Raw genomic sequence first — 22210 nt, forward strand, 5'->3', positions numbered from 1 at the left:
GCGCACATCACTCAGCAGTTCTGGTGGGGTGCAGAGTGAGACAGTGAAGGACCCAACGTCGTCGACTGAGGCAGAGGCGACATTTCCACATAATGCGTCCGATCATCCATGGCAATGATCACCCAGCGACTGTTAGCGGCAGTGGTCAGAAGCAGACCATAGAGATCACTTCCTCAGCCAGGGCAAGGCAATGGCTGCAATGTGTGGTCACTGACATGGGTGGATGAAGTGACAAACAAAGTGGTACATACTGTGCCAATAGTACAGCAGACGAGCATATGTCTTCAACACGCTTACGTGTGGGGGGTCAGAGTGAAATGAGGCACAGAGATGTCAGGGAATGACCAGCAGCCATTTCCGCCCATCGAAGAGGTATAGAAGTTGGTCGTGGATGGCCAAGTGGTGTTTGATGGAGGAGAGAAGACAGGCAGGTGAAGATAGGGGGGGCCAGGATCCTTCCGCTTCTCGGCTGGCGTATCAGCGATGTCAAGTGAAGAGAACAGATGACGACCAAGCGGGATAACATGGGAGTGGTGAATGGCAGAGGGCACCCACGCTGGAATGCTTGCGTCCAGTGCACATAGATGATGTACTCCTTGAGAGGCAAAGCCCAACGGGCGAGATGGCCAGAGAGAGAACAACCAGCACAGGGCATGATGGTCTGTGACGACGTCAAACGCGCGGCCGTAGACGTAAGGGTGAAATTTGCTTAGCACCCAAATGATGGCTAGACATTCCTTTTCAGTCACAGAACTGTTAAATTCCATTTTAGTTAGTCTGCGGCTGGTGTAAACAACAACATATTCTGTAAATCCCGATTTTCGTTGGGCGAGAACAGTGCCCAGGCCCCCGCCGCTAGTGTCAGTATGCACTTTGGTCGGTGCATTGGAGTCAAACTGGTGAAGGATTGGAGGAGAAACCAGGAGACAATGTAAGGCATCACCAGGATGAGAGGTTCTGGCTGCCGGAGAGAAGCTAAGGGTCCCACCACATTTGGTGGAGGTCGCTCCTTGTCCTCATCCTGGAACTTGGGAGCTGCACACTACCCTCAACTTGCGTCCTACGCCACTCCGCCCCACACAAACTGGTGGGACCGTTTTGTTCCTGCTGAGACTTTCGCTGTCAACACTGCGGCGCAGGAAACTGCACAGGTGGCTCCGTTCTCCGTCGTCTGCAGCAGAACGCCCTCCATCCTCCTCGACACAAAGCTGGGACTGTCCCACCCGACTCCACCCAATGGCTTCGCTGTGCCTGCCTCGATGCCCAGCGCAACATTCTCACGGCTCATGCGCATGCACAAGCGGTCAATGAGGGCGCTCCGCCACTCCCCTCCTTCCGACCCGGCGACTTTCTCCTCGTTCGCCACACCATCCGCGCTACTGGCCACGCCGGAAAGCTTTTGCCCCAGTACCACGGCCCTTATCGTGTTGTGGCCCATGACATACCGTCTTGAAGATCTGCCCAAGCATGACCCACGCGACAGTGCATCTCGTTTTTCCGCAGCATGTGTCACACATGAAGCGCTATGTCTCCGGAGCCCGCAATAAGCCCGACTTGGCTACCAGGCCCCGCTCGTCGGTTGCAATGACTCCTGTCCCCATGCCTTCCTCACAGCGTACCGCCCCATAATGGGGACCGTGTCGCAGGCTCTTCCTGCACTCCCGACATTCCTGATGTGTGCCTGCGCGAGGTCCACTGCTCGGAGGCCGGTGGCCAGCAGAATTGAGACAGAGACAACAGACAGTGCGTGGTGCAGCAGACACTAGCTGCTTGCAGGGCGCACCCCTCACGTGCGGCGACATCGTATCACTGGAGCACTTGCCACTGAAGAGAAACCTTCCCGTCGCTTTTGGCTAACGCCTTGAAGAGCGCCCACAGCAGCACCGGTCCCACTGAATTGAGATCCGCCTCCCGTGGGACTGCATCGCTTCGGGACCTCATGGTAGTTGGACGGCCTCCCCGGACTAGGATTTCTGTTCTGCCATTCCCTGGGTAGTCTGTGCTTTTGTGTCCGAGTGTGTCCGGGCACATGTGGCCCTCCTCCACCCCCCGGCCGGTGGACAGATGTAAGGGACAAAGAGGAAGAGGCCGTGCCGCAGCAGGAGGACAAAGCGCGGGGGCCAGCGTGTGTTCGAGGTAACGAGCGGCAGGAGGATGGTGGTCAGCGGTTGGCTGGAGAAACGGGTTTCGGTGTCTTCTTGTGCTGACCCACACTCTAACAGTATACAGGAATACCATAGTTAGCAAAGAAAATAAATTCTGGTAGATGCAGTGTGCCATATACGCGGAAATGGCCATATCTGTCTGTGTGGATTATACCACCGAATTATCGTTCCGTTCGATTCGGCTGCACTACATGAACTGGTTCTCACTCAGCCATTTGTTTCACCAGTGCCCTCTGCACGATGCCATTCATTTGAAAAAGTGCAGAGAGGGAAACTCAGTGCAGCCGCCATGGGAGCCGAGAATAGCCACACACACACAGCGAAGGGGCTCAGGTTAGCTCGAGAAGAGTGCTCCTCCCGATTCCTAAGGAGTGGGGCCTATCAGGGCTGTAACTACCTGAGGTAATACAGCACATTGAGCTGTGCCATCCCGTGTGCGCATACACCATGTGTGTGCACACTTCTGCCCCGCCTGCTGGCCATCACAGTCACACTGGTGGGTGCACACCTCAGGGGCGTTGAGTCAAAGGGCCCCACACGTATCGCACCAGCCGCTGTGAGGTGCCCATGCATCGAGGCTGGTAGCCCCCAATGTTGTGTTTGGAAATTCTTCACGCGGTTTGGAATGCTGGTGGCCGTTGCAGTGGATGGCATTTTGCTGGCGATGCCAAGACTAGCGGACGGCCAGGCCTGCCGTGGAGGCAGCCAGTGCCCGGCTGCACTTGAACTGGAGCAGCACACTCGCAAAGCGGCACCGCTTCAGAGAACTGGTGCAGGTGCACCTTATATCTGCACCACAACTGCAACGCTACAGCCTTCGATCGTTTCACTCATACTAGGCCTAATCGGTAGACCAGTCGGAGTCCCGACGATGAAAGGGAGATTCTAAAAACATGCAAGTCTGAGGACAACAATTGGCCCCCATCTCGATGCAAGTGCTGCTCGGGTTTTGTTAGCAAGAAAGAAATGCACAGTGGCTCAAAAACATGCACCAAAACTTCGCAGGTCTAAAGAAAGCTTGCGCATGCATGTAACAAAAAAAAAAAAATCACCATAGCAGTCCGCATTGCAACATTTGTTTTTGTCCACTTACTGCAAACTTTGTTCGTTATAAGTGGACTTCAACAGACCTCACCGACCTTAAGTCCAATTTATCACAAGTCACTGGTTGTCTTTACAGATTCCAGCACTTGATTCCATCTTGGATGAAGCAGACACTATATTATTCTCTATTCTATTCTAGAGTAAGTTATGGTATTTTAGTCTGGGGTACCACAACTGATTCTAAATACAAAAAATTAATTACTTTACAGAAGAAAGTGTTACGCATATGCGAAAATTATCATGGCGAGAAAAGGGAACTAAGAACACATCCACTTTTTTTAAAATACAATATGCTAAGGGCAGATAAGGTATACTACTTTAAGTTGCTGCAATGGATACATAGAAATCGTTTGTATGTCACATCCACAGAAAGATCACTTAGTAAAACACGTTGCGGGGCTAGTTGGTTATGCAATTTGGTTGGTTGGTTGGTTTATGGGGTTTAACGTCCCAGAGCGACTAAGGCTATGAGAGACGCCGTAGTGGAGGGCTCCGGAAATTTCGACCACCTGGGGTTCTTTAACGTGCACTGACATCGCACAGTACACGAGCCTCTAGAATTTCTCCTCCAAAGAAATTCAACCGCCGCGGCCGGGATCGAACCCGCGTCTTTCGGGCCAGCAGCCGAGCACCATAGCCACTGAGCCACCGCGGCGGCTGGTTATGCAATTTGAAGGAAAGAAAATCCACAGAAAGAGTAAACTTGTACGCTATCAGGGACCCAAAAATAGAGATGCCGAGGATAAGGACAAATTATGGTCGTCAAGCACTGTCTTTTCAAGTTATCAGAATTCTCAATAGAAGAGATATAAATATTAATTACAGCAAACCCTTCTCCACTTTCAAAAATGAATGTAAAGGAGCTCTTCTCTGTAGCGATGTCACCTATAGCAATCGCTAAAATTTCTTATGCAAGCAAGTTGTAGTCCTTTTTTTTTTTTCTTCACAGTTAGTGATTCTGTGTTCACATCTCTGTACTCTTGTTTGTGCTTATATGTCCATAATGTCTTGTGTTTCATTTGGCTAATATAAGCCTTAAGTAGAACTTTGTTATTTGATGTAGTGTTTCATGTATGTCTTGGTCTTTGTTTCTTATTTATGTACTCATCGTACATTTATGATGCAAATTTTTGTCAAGCGCTTCTGTCTTTCTTTGCTGAGTGTGTATATATTTTCCTCCGTATGTATTTTCCTCTGTATAACGCTTACTTTTGTGCCTACTTTTCTTTGATTTTGTTTTTTTTTCTTCCTTATCAACGATACTATTTTGTACTGGCCCGCCGGACTTTTATAATTTGTAATTTGTATGTTTGTTTGTCATGTAGTCGGGGGCTGAGGCCCTGTCAGGCAACATCGTGCCTTTAGCCTCAGCCCCTTCTTAGGCAAACGACTAAGCAACAAATAAAAATAAAAAAAAGAAATTTCTCCGTGGAGGCAATGAAAAAAAAAACGGCACAACATCAAAGGCTATGCCAGCCTGCATAGTTGGCGCACGGTGCCGCCCAATTTGAAAGCATCAAGTCTGGAGCAATTTGGCACAATTTTCGAGATGCTTATCAGGACGGTGCAGCTTATCTGGTTTGGCGCAAGGTGGGGTCAGTGCCAATTAATTATCCCTGTCCTGTGCGGCTACCCTATCAACTTGTTAATCTCATCTGCCCAGCTAACTTTCTGCCGCCCCCTCCTCTGGCAATCCACTCCTTGAGGGAATCCACCTTGCCTTCACACTGCACGCCCTGCCCACGTCGTCCGCTCGACTTCACCCGCACTGGTTCCCCGACAGTGAGCGCAGTGCAGTGCAAGTGCATAGATAGGCGGTAAGCAAGCGATGAGCACTGACCGGAAAGTCGCAGGTGCTGCCGCCGGTCCTGGCCCTGGCCAGGTGGCGCCACTCGCACATGGACTGGGGCCTGGGGCTGCGCTGCGCCTGGGGGGACGATGACCCTGCACCAGCAGCAGCAGCCGACAGCACAGACTAAAAAACGGACAACAGCTCCCACTGCACCAGGAAGTAACCTGGACATCTTGGCTTCAAAATGAGACTAGTCCCAGTGGCCACTTTGTGGGGATGGATGGAATGCGTAATAAAAAAAAATGAAAATTGACGGATAAAGGAGGAAGTGAAAGAAGAAATTGGAGGACGCTTCAGCTTTCAGAGTGGACCCCACGTGTGCCTTGCCCTTGGATAAATTGAAATTTTTTTTTTTTTAGGAAACAAAATGCCGCAGTAACAGAGTTCAGCACATGGTAGTTTTTGTTGTCACCGGTTCAAATCTCTGCTATGAGCTAGGCTCTAACTTAACTAGTAAGTTTTTTCTGCAGGAAACGCTGACTCATGTGACACCATCCAGAACATTATGCGGCAAACAGTTGGCATGATATGATTGTTTTTACGCAGTCCCCGATTATTTCCGACACGTTGTGCCAACTACTACAATTAGGACGTTGGCGGCTTTCTGACCAAACGAGCTTTATCTGCTCGCATGTAGGACAAAGGGGAAGACAGGAGCATCCCCTTTGAATTGGTGGGGTGGTTGTGCCCTGTTCCGATGCGCAAACCCCTTGTGATGCACGTGGGTTTGTGCAAAGTGAAATAAATAAATATAAGTAAAAAGAAATCAAATAAACACTGTCGTGACTGGGATTCGAGCACGTGGTGACGCAAACAGTTCAGCACTGCTGGCCACTGCACGAGAGGCTATCGCCGCAGCCAATCACCCCTTGTGTTAAGACACTCGCGCAATACACCTGCTAATACCAAACTAATATGCGCACTTTGAGATAAGTGGCGGTAGTGAGAGAGAGAGAGACGGCAGAAGCATAGAGCATTGACATCAGCTGCACAAACATGGCAGTATGATCTAGCAACAACGCATGGCTGCATCTGCTCATCTTATCAATGAGCGCATGTCCACTGCTAAATAAATCACACTCCATGGCTGCCGCTCCTTTGAAGCAGCACGTGTACAGCAATGTCTCCCTCTGTGCGAGCTTCCTTTACTTCCCAAGGAGAAAGCCTCGATTGGGGCAAATGTAGGAAGCCGACTGGAAGTGCAGCTGCCCACGCTGATTTTGCAGCATGCGTTCTGTGTCCACCATCCTCTGTGCCTCTCTATTGCTCGCATCCAATGCTTTGACAGTGCCTCTTCTGAGTGATGTGACCATCCAACTTCTTATTTTCCATGGTACCACAAGGAAAAGGTAAGACATTTGTCGGCATTTCTGCCGACATGCACAGAGTGAACAATACGAAAGAGTGGTTGCTTTCCAGCTAGTTGAATGGTTGCCTGTGATGAGTGCAATGGCTCAATCCCTGGAAGGATGTGTGAATGATGACAGGAGAGACTGCTATGCTGCCAACCTCTCTCTGCACAAAAGCACTATTCCGTTGGGTCTGCTTGTGGTCTGGGATGCCAACTTCATCACCTAGCCTCGTGTTAAACTGCAACACGAGGTGCACTGCACATCTTCATCCCCTAATACCAAACTAATACTGGCGCTTCGAGCTATGTGGTGGCAGTGACAGAGTTAGGTGGACAAGCAGAAATGCAGCACTGGAGCATAGGCGTAAATGGGGAAACGGACGATGAAAATGTTAGAGGCGTGGCTTCCTGGGTCAGTGGACACCTCAACCACACTTACAGGTACAGTGTCCACCTGCAAAAAACCGTGCTTTCACACAACATTTCATGCTCAGCAACTTAAGCAGAGCCCTCTCTGGTTTTGATCTGTTGCCCTGGCATGTGCCTGTACATCCCTCCAGGGGTACACTATAAGTCGACTGATTTTTTTCCCAATAAAATCAGTGGCAAGTAGCGACTCCCCGACATCCCACGCCGCTCAACCAGGTCCGCACGTTTGGGGAGGTAACACTTCCCGAAGATGTGCGTCGGACGCTTCAGCTCGGGCCTAAGTTCGCCGTTGAGCAACAGAATTCAAAACCGGAACTGTTGGCCATGGTCCGAACGGTATTGAAACTTGCACCTATGTGTGAGCAAGGGAGTTGTGTGTCTCAGGGTGTTGACGTTTTAAAGAAGTGTTCGCAAACCAGGCGTCTAGCTTTCCCTAGAAACGTTTCGAATTTCCTAAAGCGCGACGATTTATGTCTTCTTCCTTGCGATAAGGAAGGTGGTTTTGCTGTGATGCCACGGAACATGTTTCAAGAAAAAGTGTATTCTGCTGTCGAGAACGTTTTTGACAGGCAAGAAGGTGTAAATCTTTCAAAAATAAGATCAAAAGCGAAGAAGCTGTGTGTCTCTTTGAATCTAATCCGTCTAGCTCAGTCTGTAGAAAAAGCCAAAGGTGTGAATCTTGAAATGTTTTTTTTCTGCCAAGACATATAAAATCGACTGTCCTTTAAGAATTATTGTTTCGGAAGCGGGTACTTGGCAAAAGTCAGTCTCTGATTTTCTGCAAAAAAGTCTAAAGCAAATTGTTGTTGATGATCCCTTCTTGATAAAAAATTCAGAAAGTGTGATTTCCTTTCTTCAAAAAACTGAAAGAAAGAATCTGGTTGCTTTCTCAGTCGACATAAAAGATATGTATTATTCGCTCCCCCAAAATGGTTTGCTACAGTGTGTAGAAGGATGTATAGAGAAAGCTGGTGTCGTTGCCTTCCAGAATTCTGTGGGTGTGAGCGTTGGGGGTTTTTTGGAGCTGTTAAGCACCTATCTTAAATCTACATTTGTTAAGAGGGACGATGACCTGTTTTTACAAAAGCAAGGAATATGCATAGGATCCAGTGTTGCTCCTATTTTAAGTGACATCTTTTTATCTGAATGTGACCAAAGGCTTTTTGCCCGGTTTGAAGCACTAGGAGTGCTTAAGGTCTTTCGTTTTGTTGACGATTTTTTAATATTTTTAGACACCACTTGTATCCCCCTCGATGAGGCCGTGGGACGTATTTTAGATCATTTTTCAGATTGTTTATCTCCACTGGTCGTCACACATGAGCTGCCTGAAAACAATAGCATACGATTTCTTGACATCAGGTTAAAGTTTTTAGAAAATCACACTTGCTGGAGTTATCATCCTAGGGAAGGAAAAATGCCTTTGCCTTTCACTTCTGTGCATTCTAAGCTCATAAAACGAAACATAGCTCGTTTAGGGTTTCTAAACTGTATAAAAAAGTCATGCCCTCATGTGACTGAGCAGAGCCTGTTTCTGCAATCAAAAAGATTGCAAGACGCGAGTTATCCGCTTCATTTGCTGGTATCAGTGGCCGAAGGACTGGTCAGGAGGAAAAAAAGGAAAACTACGACCCAGCAAGAGCAGGATAAGACAACTGAAAAAAGAAAATTGGCTGTTATTCCATATAAGCATAGGCTATCACATAACCTGAGAAAAATTGGCAACAGGGCAAATGTAAACGTTTTGTTTTCAGCCCCGAATAAGTTGAGCGCCCTATGCAAGAAAAGCACTTCTGGAAACCAGGGAAAGGCTGCTTGCACGATCAGGCACCAAAAGCCATTCGTCAGATGCGTAGAAGGCGTCGTGTACAGGGTGCCCTTGACATGTGGCAAATGTTATATAGGACAGACGGGAAGATGCATAAATGAGAGGTTAGGAGAGCATAGTTACAACGTGGAAAACAAAAGAGGTGGGCACTTGAGTATCCATTGTCTGAAGTGCAAATGGAAAAGCAAGAAAAGCAAGGAAGGCTGCCGTCCCGATTTTCACAGGTGTAAGGTACTTTTTAAAAGTAGATGTCAAATAACGAGGGAGATTGTGGAGGCTCTTGAGATAGCACGAGCGGGCGATGATTGCGTAAGCGCTCCGTCAATTTTGTTGTCGGATAAAGAGATGTCCTATCTTACATCGGGCATGCCGGTTATCTGAAAGAAGGTGCCAGCTATCACTCGTTGGTAATGTTCTTGTAAGCATGCGCAGGTGATTACCATGAGTATAAAGTTGTTTTTCGCATGAAATAAAATCAGTTGAAAGTAAGCGCTTTGTATGTCTCTCCTTTTCTGTCGTCCTTGTCCTTTTGAGCGCTTTCATTGTCAAGACAAATTAGATCACTTCTTGTTATAAGCTTGGTCATAAGACAAAAGAGGAAATCATGAGGAGGGTGTTTCGAAACCCTCCTCTGTACAGTAAATGGCATCCCTGTAATTGCAATTGTATTGACGATCTAGTCCACATGGTCTGGTCCTGCCCTTCCTATAACGACCTGGATCTTGGGAAACCTCAACCACAAAGCAGGACAGCAACGCAAATCATCGATCTCACTCTGACCACCCCGACAGATTCTGTTAGGAGAACGGTTTAGGCTGAAGCCCCCCCCATCATATCTAACGGGTTATTTCTCTTTCTCTCTCTCTGTGCCACCCGCCAGGCTCAGGCGCCACCATTAGGCCTAGCGTGCTTTACATCGAAGCTGCATCAAAAGTGCTATGAATCTAATCACGGTAAAAGGCCTAACGTTACCAGCTCACTATCACACAATAACCTGACGCTAATATGAACGTGTAATTGATTTCTTCACGGCCTTCGATGGTGAAGCGTGCCAGAAAACAGTCCAGGCAAGCGCCACCTCACGCTGACGGCTGCAGGTCACACGCCCGGTGTGACGCACGGCTCCAAACCATCGGTCAGTCGAGCGCTAGATCTTTGGAGGATCCGGATGCTAACTTAAAGGAACTATGCAATAAATCAATTGAGGGTACGTAAGGCAGACGAGAGATAGGCATTCCACCACACGTCACAAGAATTTTTGAGCTAGCATCAATAACAACAAAGTCATAGACTTAGATTAAAAATTACACTCCTTTTCTCCCCCCTCAACTTGCACACGCGGGGCACCAGAAAAAAAAAATAAAGAAAACAGCTCTGGGACTGGGCCCCGCCCATGAATACGTCATTCACTAATGTTCGGCTTGCGACCGCCGGTTATCGCACCCAGCAGCAGCGTCGGCAGCGTCTCTCTCTCCGCCTTCGTGGACTGCGGCGGGATTTCTTCGCTTGTCACTGCAACAAAGGCACTGCGAGTGGCTCCCGACAGAAAGAGGCGGCAGGGGTAAATTGAAACCATATGCGCGAAGGCAATGCCCAGCTGGCTCACGCTTGCTCGAGGGCTGACAATTTACCGGAAGCGTGCCCGTGGCTGCCGTGGCCCCAGCGAATGACAGCGTGTGGTGGCCTGCCGACGTCACGGCACTAGTGACGTCAGTTTTCCCGATTTTAGTTTCAAAGTCGGTCACTACGAAGACACCAATCCGCCCACAAATTTTAAAAACACGCTTTTTAAAAATTCATACTAAATTGCCGGCTCAGTTCTGAAGACTCATACTTGGTGTGAATCTTTCTTAGCATCATTTCTAAGCACTGAAAACATTTACAAGTAACTTTTAATTTGTTTCACAGCCCCTTTAATCACATGACGTCTGCCAGTAAATTGACCTAGCAACCTGTTTTAATGTGCGCGATTAATTCCTGCCGGCCGTCGGGCACGCATCCTGTCATTTATATTTTTGATGCATTATGGTTTTGGTTCACCGGGACTGTGCTGATTAGTCAAAAATGCGTGTCGTTGCATTTCACGATTGAGGCTCCTTTGTAGGAGAAAAAATTTTATGGAAAAATGCTGGTACGGAAAAATATCGTCCTTGAAACACTTAACTTGATCCTTGTTTTCTTGCCTGCATTTGTCCCCTGCCCCTAAATAAACTACCCCTAGCCATATGGTTCAATAAAACTTAATGCTGGGCTAGTTGGTGACACATACTGGAATAAAAAAAGTAGCACAAAAAAGACTAAAGGAGGAAGACACTGCAAACACGAACGCTACTAACAACTGGTAAGTTTAAAAGAGTGGGTTGTTGGGCGAGTGGGACAGACATATCTTCACAGTATACTGCACACACAAAAAGTGCAGACTCACCACTGAACTCATATTAAAGGAAACACATCTTATATGTCTTCGATTCCTCATATCTAGGACCATGGGCAGTTCAGATATCTGCCTTCTTTTTGATACAGGTTGATAAAGGTCACTTGCACAATCATCCCCACGCTTACTGATGAAAAACACCTGCGACATAAACACAAAAACACAAAAAAAAATGGAACGGTAAGCATCAAGCGCCACTCACCGCTGTGGAAGAATCAGTTAAAAAATACGTTATCAGAAAAGGATGTCAATGCAATGCTGAGGCAAAGAAGCCGATTTCACAGTCTGCCATGGTAACAGCTGCTCGCTGATACACGGATTCCTACATTTCCTAATATGATATGCCTCCATTATCTCGCGTACGCGCTGATTGTGAGGTCTGAAAAGTATGAGGGTACTAGAAAAAACCGGTGCACAATTTTTCTTCTTTTGCTCTTCTTTTTTGCTGCATTCTCGGCAATGCTCAGGAAGATTCCCGTAATGATCTTTCAGGGAATTACAGTGTTCACTCAGCCTAACGTTGAGGCATTGCCCCGTTTGCCCTACATAGACAACTCTGCAAGACAACGGTAGTTTGTACACTACACCCAAGCTGCAGGGTACAAATCCTTACCATTCCTTTTTTTTTTCCTCTGACTTGGGCTTGTGAGGAGTCAATGGAGTGCATATTCAGGGGTGGAAGCAGGCTCCAGCTTTTTGGAGCAGGCACGGGAGCAGCAAAAGTCTTATTTTGGAGCAGGTTTGGAGCAGCAAAATTCCTATTTTGGAGCAGGTTTGGAGCAATTTTTAGGCTATTTCGGAGCACTTTTGGAGCAGACTGGCGACATTTAAATGCGACTGAGAGCAAGTTTGTTTGCAACTAGTCCAAAAACTGCATAGATATTTTATCACGGATCCCACAGGCCAGAATTAATTAAAAGGACAGCAATTGTTCTGAAGATATTTGCTAGGGTTCATAAAAAAAAAGACATGTGGCAGCTATTACGAACAGTAGTTGCAGTACATTAGCTATTATTAACTTCAGTTCAGAAAAAAACAACATAATGGGGATAGTTTTATTTGTATTAAACAAACCCAGAGCACTTCATTCCAAAAACACCACATATGTGACTATGACGCTAGTGGTAAAGCATTAGCCGATACAATTACGGTAAACTGTTTGAGACTGGTTTACTACCGGATGTATCAGAGAAAACAAGTGAAAAATGGATCACAGATGGCAATTGGCTTGCAGTAGATATAATGACTAGAAGCAAAGTGGATTAGAACTAGCTACTGCCATATAGAATACAAAGATATTGCCGTTAAACCTTAAAAACAAAACCAGCAACAAGTGTCAGCTAGCTCACCACAGAAACAAGTGTACAAATATGTTTGATACCAAAATTTGTGCCACTCAATCCACTTAATTGTATCATGCCAGTGAGAGCTATAAGGAAAAAAGACCTGCGCTGTTCGCCTGATTCTGTCACAGAACAATGCGCCGAGAATTCGAGCGACAGGACTTGCTTAGTAAACTTTAAAGCCTTTCAGTTCTGCATAACTTTTTAATAGCCACAACCAAACCGTCAAAACAGTGCAGCAGAATCTCGAATATACTATATCAGAACCAAAAACAAAATGAATCAATACACGCCAACCGATGGATTCTAAAATTCGGAAAATTGCGCAGCTAAACCAACGAGGGGGCTAACTTACCCTATTTACTGGCATAACCTGCGCCCTCGCTTAATTGCGCACCCACAATTTATTACCCAAACAGATATGAAAAAAAAATGCACCAGCGTACACACGGGTGCACGCAAGGCAGGCTGTGGAAGAATGGCGCGAACGCGTTGCCGTGTATGGCTGTGAACGGTGCGAGCAGCGAGGCGACGCCGGCCGCACCACTGTGAAGACGTAACCACGTTACTGGCCAGGCCAAGTCAAAGCAATTTCATAAACGCTGCGTGCGAGGTGCGAGCACGACGGGTAGAAAGCCCGCTGCCCATTCCCTCGCAGCTCCACGTGTATGGAGTTCGTAATTCGTTTGTTAAATTAGCTCCGGTAAACGAAATTATGTTCGCGCGCCGTTTACCCGGCCCACTCGCGCCGGCGGTTGCTTTCCAGGACAAGGTGTCCAAAATTCTAAACAACCGAACCGCTGGCGGTTCGGTTTGCCGCTAGTCAGCCGGGCCTATCGCGAAGACGCCGTTTTAGCGCCGTTTATTTTCACTGGCTCTGCGGTTGTATCGCTGCACGTTTATTGCTTAGAGCTGAGCACGCGGCGTCATACCATCGCGCGGTGACGGGGGTTGCGTCGACCTGTATATGGAATTTTTTTTTTACCAGCGAGGTGCGAATGGGAGTCAACGTATGCGCAACAATGTAGGACATATATGCGCATTATGACGTTCATGAAGTTTTTTAAAGGACGTGTTCGCGAAATCTCCGCATCTCTTTTTGGAGCCCTTAATTACTGAAAAAGTGCACAAAATATGCGAGTGAACCTGGTATCTCGTTTTTTGCACAATAAATACAGCTTGCTATTGAGGTAAGTTCACAATACCGGCCGCGATGAAGTTATACTACCAGATAATAGTTAAAAGTACTTATTTTTGCTCATACTTGTACAAGCCATTTGTGACAGCCGCGCTGACAAGCACAAGCTAACGAAACTGTCGATGCGAATGCGGTTGCGTCCGTTTCATAGCGAGCGCCAGTGTTGCCCAGCCGACAATAACACTACGCTAAATTTGGCTCTGTATACTTGCAATGGGCATAAATTGCCGTTTAGGCGCAGCTTGGCGCAGGAGATCAAATTGGCACAGCATGGTGCAATTGGCGCAGCACTTCCACCCCTGATATTGCAACCGCGCAAAACGACGCAGCAAGGGAACTCAAGGGAACGCAGCAAGGGAACGCTCACAACAGAAACAAAAACTTCATGTAAAAAAGACTGTCAAGTACCTTAAGCAGAATGATCTCTGATAAAGATCTCTGATAAATGATCTTAATGATCTCTGATAAAGAGGGTAGTTTTGTCAACCACCAGCTAGCCTGCCTTCACTTGTTACTTCTGAGGAGGGGCTGCTTGTTTATGTTTTTATGTTTTCAAAGTGACTTGTATAAATTGCGCGTGTCAGCAATAAATCCCAGTTGGAAGTTAGCGCTTGTCTGCGTCGTTTCCTATCCGTCCCTCATGTTCCTTTTGCGCTATTGTTACATCATGAACGTTATCCAACTTGCCCAACTTTCGGCATTGCTTAATGTTATTTCTAGTTCACTGGGCCCTTTTTCTTTTAATAACCTTAACTTCACTGACCCTGCTGCGATCTGGCACTCATTGCTGTGTGTGTCTGCAAGGCTAGGATGGCACCTTCGATACGGACTGTGTCCACCCGACGTTCAGGCTGTTTCTGCAGCCATCAGCGGGTCCCCGCAGAAGGTTATGCCGACTCCTGAGGTGAGAGTGGTTGTTGGCCGGCCTGTTTCTTCAAGGATACGCTTCGAGTCGCATGCGGCCAAACTAAGAAGGACAGGATCTTCAGGAGCTGGTGCGCAACTTCACGGCGTTGCTGTGGAATTCCAACGCTACGACGATGAAATAAGGACAACAAGCCAAGAGGGAATGTCATCATCCTAGGCGATAGGGACATCCCAGACGAGCACAGAGATCTACTCAGACTTGGGCTGAAATTCGGCTTTGAGATTGTCCTTACACCTGCTGAAAAATTGGCAGCAGCCAAGTGGGTATCCCGTCTTGCCCATGTCAACATTTGTACAGCGCGAGAAACTAAGACAGGGGAAGAAACACGCAAACAAACAAGCGCTGACTATCAACTGAAAATTTTATTAGGAAACTCGTGGTTATAAAGGCTTCAACCCTGCACGCGCAGGCGCACAAAGCCTGAAACAACAAAACAACAAAAACAGCAAAACCGAAACAGCAAACCAAACCACACGTGTGCATTAGCCTCATTGCACTGCCGCAGTACTATCAATATATTCCAGTTCTACCTGGTGTAACGCCACCGAAGGTTTAGCAACGCATGGAATGCGCGATGTGGCGATCAGATACGCCTCTACTATTTCCCGGCACTTCTGATCCCTGTGCCTGAAGACAACGTCAGCACGCCCCAAGTCAGGAGTACACACGCTGTCATTTTCCTTACTGCAGTCACGGCAGTGCAGAGCGAGATTAGAAGAAGCGGCAGACGTCCCCAGCGACCTCTCGTGTTCTCTCAGGCGAACGTTGAGGCACCTTCCAGTCTGCCCATAATAAATTTTCCCACATGATACGGGTATTCTGTACACAACGCCCATGTTGCACGGCACGTATCTGTTGGCGTGTCTGACAGCGCATGCTCCTGCAATGGGCCTCGACTCTTCCATCCTTCTCCTGACCGCGGCACAAATCCTGCCAACCTTATTTTCAGCAGTAAAAACCACTTGTATGCCAAACCTGCCTGCGACTTTCTTCAGACGATGGGAGACCCCATGCATATATGGAATGGGAACAATCTTTCTGTGGTCGGAACTTTCCTGGGCTTCCGTTCCGCGCTATCGTCTCCGAAAAGTCAACGTGGCAGTATGAGGTGTCGGGATTTTTACAGAAGCAACTGAGGTCTCTGAAGATTGTGGACCCGTTCCTAATCCCAGGTTCTAGTAGCGTTATTGAGTTCCTTGCGCAGCAGAATCCAGGGACCTCCTCTGCGCTGAGCATTGACGTGGAGGACCTCTTCTACTCGCTTCCACATGACAGCCTGTTGAAGGCAGTGAAACAGTGCATAACTGAGGACAACGATGAGGTTGCGTTTCTGAATGCCAGTGGTGTCGCTGTTGACAGTTTTCTTGAACTGCTTTCCTTTTATCTGGCTTCGACCTTCGTGAAGTGGGACGATCGGTGCTTCGTTCAACGGTCGGGGGTGTGTATAGGCTCCAGAGTTGCCCCAATCCTCAGCGACATATTCCTTGGGATGGTGGACAGGGCCCTCGAAGAAGATATCAAGCTTCTAGCAACCAAAGTGTTCCGGTATGTGGACGACTACCTGGTGTTCATTAGAGAAGGGAGTGACATGAGAACCTCGGTAGACGTGTTAAAACTTTTTAAGGAAAAGGGACAAGGCTTGAAATTTACCTTTGAGTTGCCAGATAGTCGACATATACAGTTTCTAGACATCAATATGTTCTTTACGGAAGATCACGTGTGTTGGAAATATGCACCACGATCTCAGAAACCCCTTCTCAGCCACGAGTCTGGTCATTCGAGGCTTGTTAAAGATGGCATAGCAATGTCATGCCTTGGGTCATCGTTGAAGAAGTCCTGCCCACACTTGGTAGAGGAAAGCTTCTACGCACAGGTTTCTAGGCTCAAAGAGGCTGGCTTTCCGGTACAGAGCCTCGCGCGTCTGGTGGAGAGGCTCTTGGTGAAGATCAAAGGGGGTTGCCAAAAAGCCCAGGAAAGTTCCGACCACAGAAAGGTTGTTCCCATTCCATATATGCATGGGGTCTCCCATCGTCTGAAGAAAGTCGCAGGCAGGTTTGGCATACAAGTGGTTTTTACTGCTGAAAATAAGGTTGGCAGGATTTGTGCCGCGGTCAGGAGAAGGATGGAAGAGTCGAGGCCCATTGCAGGAGCATGCGCTGTCAGACACGCCAACAGATACGTGCCGTGCAACATGGGCGTTGTGTACAGAATACCCGTATCATGTGGGAAAATTTATTATGGGCAGACTGGAAGGTGCCTCAACGTTCGCCTGAGAGAACACGAGAGGTCGCTGGGGACGTCTGCCGCTTCTTCTAATCTCGCTCTGCACTGCCGTGACTGCAGTAAGGAAAATGACAGCGTGTGTACTCCTGACTTGGGGCGTGCTGACGTTGTCTTCAGGCACAGGGATCAGAAGTGCCGGGAAATAGTAGAGGCGTATCTGATCGCCACATCGCGCATTCCATGTGTTGCTAAACCTTCGGTGGCGTTACACCAGGTAGAACTGGAATATATTGATAGTACTGCGGCAGTGCAATGAGGCTAATGCACACGTGTGGTTTGGTTTGCTGTTTCGGTTTTGCTGTTTTTGTTGTTTTGTTGTTTCAGGCTTTGTGCGCCTGCGCGTGCAGGGTTGAAGCCTTTATAACCACGAGTTTCCTAATAAAATTTTCAGTTGATAGTCAGCGCTTGTTTGTTTGCGTGTTTCTTCCCCTGTCTTAGTTTTTCGCGCTGTACATAATGTTGAACCTTCACCAACTCGCCCAGTTTTCTGTTCTACTCAACATTTGGCCCAGGTGTGTTGCCTCGGGGCAACACACCTACCTCGGGGCACTCAAAAAAGAATGGTATTGCGACGCCCTGCGTTAAGGCAGCCATCACAAAATATTGCATTCACTCCTTGCAAAAGAGCGTCTCTGCACAGGCGAACAGGCTCAAGGAATCAGGGTTTCCCATCTTGATGACTTGTGGCAAACTGGTGTGATGGACTAAAGGGGGACACAAATCCCAAGATGCTAGACGGGAGCGCCAGAAGGTCGGCGTGGTGTCCTACATGCATAGAATGGCACATGGGCTGAAGAAGGTAGGGAGTCACTGTGGTGTCCAAGTGGTTTTTTCCGGGCCAAATAAGTTGAGCAGTTCGTGCTCTCTGATTCGGAACAGGCAAGAAGGTGGTGGCGACAAGCGAAACAGGCATGGGTGCACCGTTGGGCACCGCACCCCGTTTGTACCCTGCAGCTTGGGTGTAGTGTACAAACTACTGTTGTCTTGCAGAGCTGTCTATGTAGGGCAAACGGGGCGATGCCTCAACGTTAGGCTGAGTGAACACCGTAATTCCCTGAAAGATCATTACGGGAATCTTCCTGAGCATTGCCGAGAATGCAGCAAAAAAGAAGAGCAAAAGAAGAAAAATTGTGCACCGGTTTTTTCTAGTACCCTCATACTTTTCAGACCTCACAATCAGCGCGTACGCGAGATAATGGAGGCATATCATATTAGGAAATGTAGGAATCCGTGTATCAGCGAGCAGCTGTTACCATGGCAGACTGTGAAATCGGCTTCTTTGCCTCAGCATTGCATTGACATCCTTTTCTGATAACGTATTTTTTAACTGATTCTTCCACAGCGGTGAGTGGCGCTTGATGCTTACCGTTCCATTTTTTTTTCCCTCTAACTTGGGCTTCTAAGGAGGGACTGCGTGTTTATGTTGTTGTGTTTTTCAAAGTGACTTGTATATATTGCGTGTTTCAGCAATAAACCCCAGTTGCAAGTTAGCGCTTGTCTGCGTCGTTTCCTTTCCGTCCCTTGTGTTCCTTTTGCGCTATTGTAGCATCATGTACTGCTAATGCACTGCACAGGCTCGGGCCCGGGCCTGGGCCGGGCCTGAAGTTGCGGGCCCGGGCCGGGCTCGGGCTTAAAGCTGCGGACCTGAGTCGGACTTGGGTCCGTACAAAAACGGCTGGTGTCCGACTATTCGTTCACTATTGCAGAGTGAAGTACACAACTGCGGCATTGGAGCAGCGACGCGGATGAGCTATGGGTTATGGTACGCGCGGGAAAAAGCTACGCTTTATTCATTATTATTATCATTATTTATTATTGACTTATTTATTTCCTTATTTCAACACCACGGTGGCTTAGTGGTCAAGGCGCTTGATTACTGAGCCGAGGAAGCAGGGTTTCCTCCTAGCCTCGGCGGCCGCATCTCTGTTTAGGCGGCACGCATGACAGCCATGTACTTTGTAGTATCGCTGCTTGTTTAAGAAACCCAGGTGGTCGAAATGACCCGGAGCCCTCTGCTTCGATGTCTCTCACAGCCTGACTCCCCTTGGGCCCTGAAGCCCCCAAAATATAGCTTTTATTTTAAAGCTATATTTTTCTCCTATGAGAAAATTCACAAACTCAAGCGCGTTTGGTTTTCTTTTTGATCAGCTGACCGGAACGTCTCGTAAATGAAATAGCCATACAAGCTCGCGAGAGTTTGTAAATCTCGTCTCATAACCGCATCTATCCCTCCTCGCTTCATCAGCCTGGTTGACATGACAAGTGTTTTGCCCTGTAAGTTATCACGTGGTTCGCGCGTTATCTTTTGCTCCACGAGCAAGAGTATAATTCAACCGGTCTTAATTGTCCATTCATCGTTCGTCATCCCAAAACATACCTATACACTATTAGAAATGCATTCGGGAAGGACATAGCAGTTTAGGATGCTTATAGTCTTCAAAACACACACCGTGAAATACTCAAGCCGTTTAGATTTTCGTTTCTGCTGAAAGGCGACCAGTTCGGCTATGAGTTAAACCTGTGAGATCGCATTCATTAAAAAAATGTCATCCTACTGGTTGCTAGGCAGCTTTAATGTTTATACATCGCGGGCGGCAGAATATAACTGATTGAAATCATGGGGGAATGCAAAGTAGTCTATTACGCGCGTATGCAGCCCTTTTTATTTGGCTCTCGGAACTTCCGAGTTTATCTTTGCGCGCCTACACGAGATCACTGTCCAAAAGACGGGCCTGGCGAGCACTACTCTTAATCACTTCCTTCTGGGTTAAAAAGAACCAACTTTCTGCAAGCCAAACTGTGGTTTCAGAACCTTTGCCGGCCAGTTCCTTATCGGCCTACTTGCTCAGAGTGAGCAGTATATCTCAAGCGTTGCTGTGAGACGGGCTGGGCTTCACTCCGGGATTCACGGGCCGGGCCGGGCTCGCTAGAGCGATTATTTAGCAGGCCTGGGCCGGACCCGGGCTTGAAGTCACGGGCCCAGGCCTCAGTGCAGTGCTCTAGTGTAATTATGAACATGCTTCTTTCGCATAATTGTCATTTGTGCACACTTGGATGTGTTTAAAGACATTTGCCAGGACAGGCACCACCTCGAAACCCCCCGACAGGTTTAGTATATACTATGATCCTGAGCACTGGGGAATTGAAACTCAAGTCATTTAAATAAACAGGGAACAGAGATGGACCAAGCACAGAGAACTGGGGGACTCCCGAGAGAACTGAAGCTGGTGGAGAACTGGAACCAGAGATCTGGACGTAAAAGGTAGGAGTCAAGTTACTGAACAAGACGCTGATTCTGCAGTGGATGTCGGAATCTTGCCATCAGCTTATGGTGCGAAACACGGTCAAAGGCTTTCGCGAAATATAGAAATATTGCATCTATTTGCCAACCCTCATCAAGGCATGCCAAGAAGTCATTGGTTGTGTGAATCAGTTGTGTTACAGTGGACAGGCCACACCAAATCCCATGCTGACTACTAGAAAAGTTGCTAATTCCTGAAAAAGAACTCAAGTGCTTGAAAATGAAATGCTCCATAATCTTACCCGAAGAACATACTAGTGAAACTGGCCTGTAGTTATTTACCCAAAGTTTGTCGCTGGATCTGTGAATGGGGATGATTTTTGCAACCTCCCAATCAGCTGGAACTTCCGAATTTAAAAGGCTTACATTGTAAACGGCCACAAGGTATTTAGCACGCCATTCTGTGTAGCGGGAGAGAAACGCATTTGGAATGGCACCTGGACTTTCTTGCGTTTAATTTAAGCAGGGCGGAAACAACTCCTTCGGCAGAAATGAGAAAGTCTGGCAAGATAAGGCACGGAGACTGAAATTCAGGGTTGTACCTACTATCCGTTGCAAACACTGAAGAAAAGTAATCATTGAAAGCTGATGCAATGCAATAAAGATCATTAATTTCCCTGTGATTCAAACCAATTTCACTAAACTGGATCCTTCTTCTGTGTTAAGTGTGTCCAAAATTTTGCGGGGCCTGTAGTGAGAAACTCGTGCATCTTACCATTAAAAAGGTTATACTTAGATTGTTTTATTTTCACGCCCAGCTCAGTGTGAAGGGGCTGTTCTAAATCGTGTGGATCCTGGGCGCTTGATGAGACGTTTAGGCTGGATCACTTCACGCGTAATCCACGGACTCGTGCGATTCATTTTTCTATATTTCTTCGGCATGTATCTTGCGATACGTTCATGTATAGTAGTGTTGAAGTGCACTCATAGGTCATTGATATTCATGAGACCAGCCGCATGCCTTCCGACGGATTGATCGCAGCCTTGCTCCAATAAATCTAAAATACTTTCGTCCAGGGCATTGTTAAAGTCCAGGAACGGCTTCCTTCACTCAAGGGCAGGCGGCCACACCATGTTGAAGAGCACTGCTTCGTGGTCGGAGATGCCTGCGGTGATACTCTGAGGAGTCTCTCAATGGCATCGCCAATAAGCACCAGCTTGCACCTGATGCCATCCCTGTCGGCCCCTGCGCAACCTGTTTTTGCACTGAATGCAAAGGCAATGCCAGGCACAAGACCGGAATGGGAACCATACCTTCTAGTGACGACGCATCTTGACAAAAGCAAGCTATTATGAGAACAGAAGTAACTGCGCAAAAGGACGGGACAAGAGAAAGAGAACCACACGGGACAAACGCAGACTGACAACTGATTTATTCCACCTACTCCTCTTTCCTTCAGCAGCAAAGCGCATGCGCACCAACCACAAAAACAAAAAACAGAAGCGACACTCATCTCGTGGAATCAAGGAACTCGAACTCTTTGCGGTACAGGTGTACGGAAGCATCGCTAATGCACTTATCAGGCCCTAACCTCGCGATTTCCAAGGCCTCGATAATTTCTCGTTCTTTCTTATCCCTCGAGCGTCCAATAATCTTATTCCTATCGAAAAGCGGATTACAATCTCTGTCATCATGCTTGCAAGTGTGACAATGCTTAGGCAGATGCTGCCCCCTTGAATCTTCTAAGGAATTTGCGTGCTCTAATAATCTAATGTTGACGCAGCGGCCAGTTTGCCCTATGTATCACGTCCGGGTCACCACTGTTGAGGAATTGCGGGGTCGCAGCGGAGCACCAGAGAGAGACGACCAGCGTGGCAGGCTTCTAGTTCCGGACTGCCCGTGCCGGGCGTGTGCGCCCAGCACGCGCTGTCCATCTTTATTTTCCTCTAGCGCGGGAACGCCGATCTCAGCGCCAGCGCGTTATAGCGTCGCCGGGCGCTACACTACCACAACTCAGGGGAATCTGGTAAATTACATTGCATGTACACTGGACGAA

General features: G+C 47.7%; 1 protein-coding gene across 7 annotated transcripts in view; it reads right to left on the reverse strand.

Annotated features, from left to right (window-relative positions):
- Git (ARF GTPase-activating protein GIT1) overlaps window positions 1-22210 on the reverse strand; it is a 240005-nt gene that overhangs the window by 37300 nt on the left and 180495 nt on the right. For all 7 annotated transcript variants that reach the window (XR_016284798.1, XM_089555369.1, XM_089555368.1 and 4 more), the window contains one exon: window positions 5110-5213. Coding sequence is in view for 6 of the 7 variants with exons in the window: in XM_089555369.1 (XP_089411495.1) it covers window positions 5110-5213 (104 nt within the window). In the remaining variant the exon portion in view is untranslated. The remainder of the gene's footprint in view (window positions 1-5109; window positions 5214-22210) is intronic.

This window comes from Amblyomma mixtum, chromosome 8, assembly GCF_055824585.1.
Source record: "Amblyomma mixtum isolate Tamu chromosome 8, ASM5582458v1, whole genome shotgun sequence".
NCBI lineage: Eukaryota > Metazoa > Arthropoda > Arachnida > Ixodida > Ixodidae > Amblyomma > Amblyomma mixtum.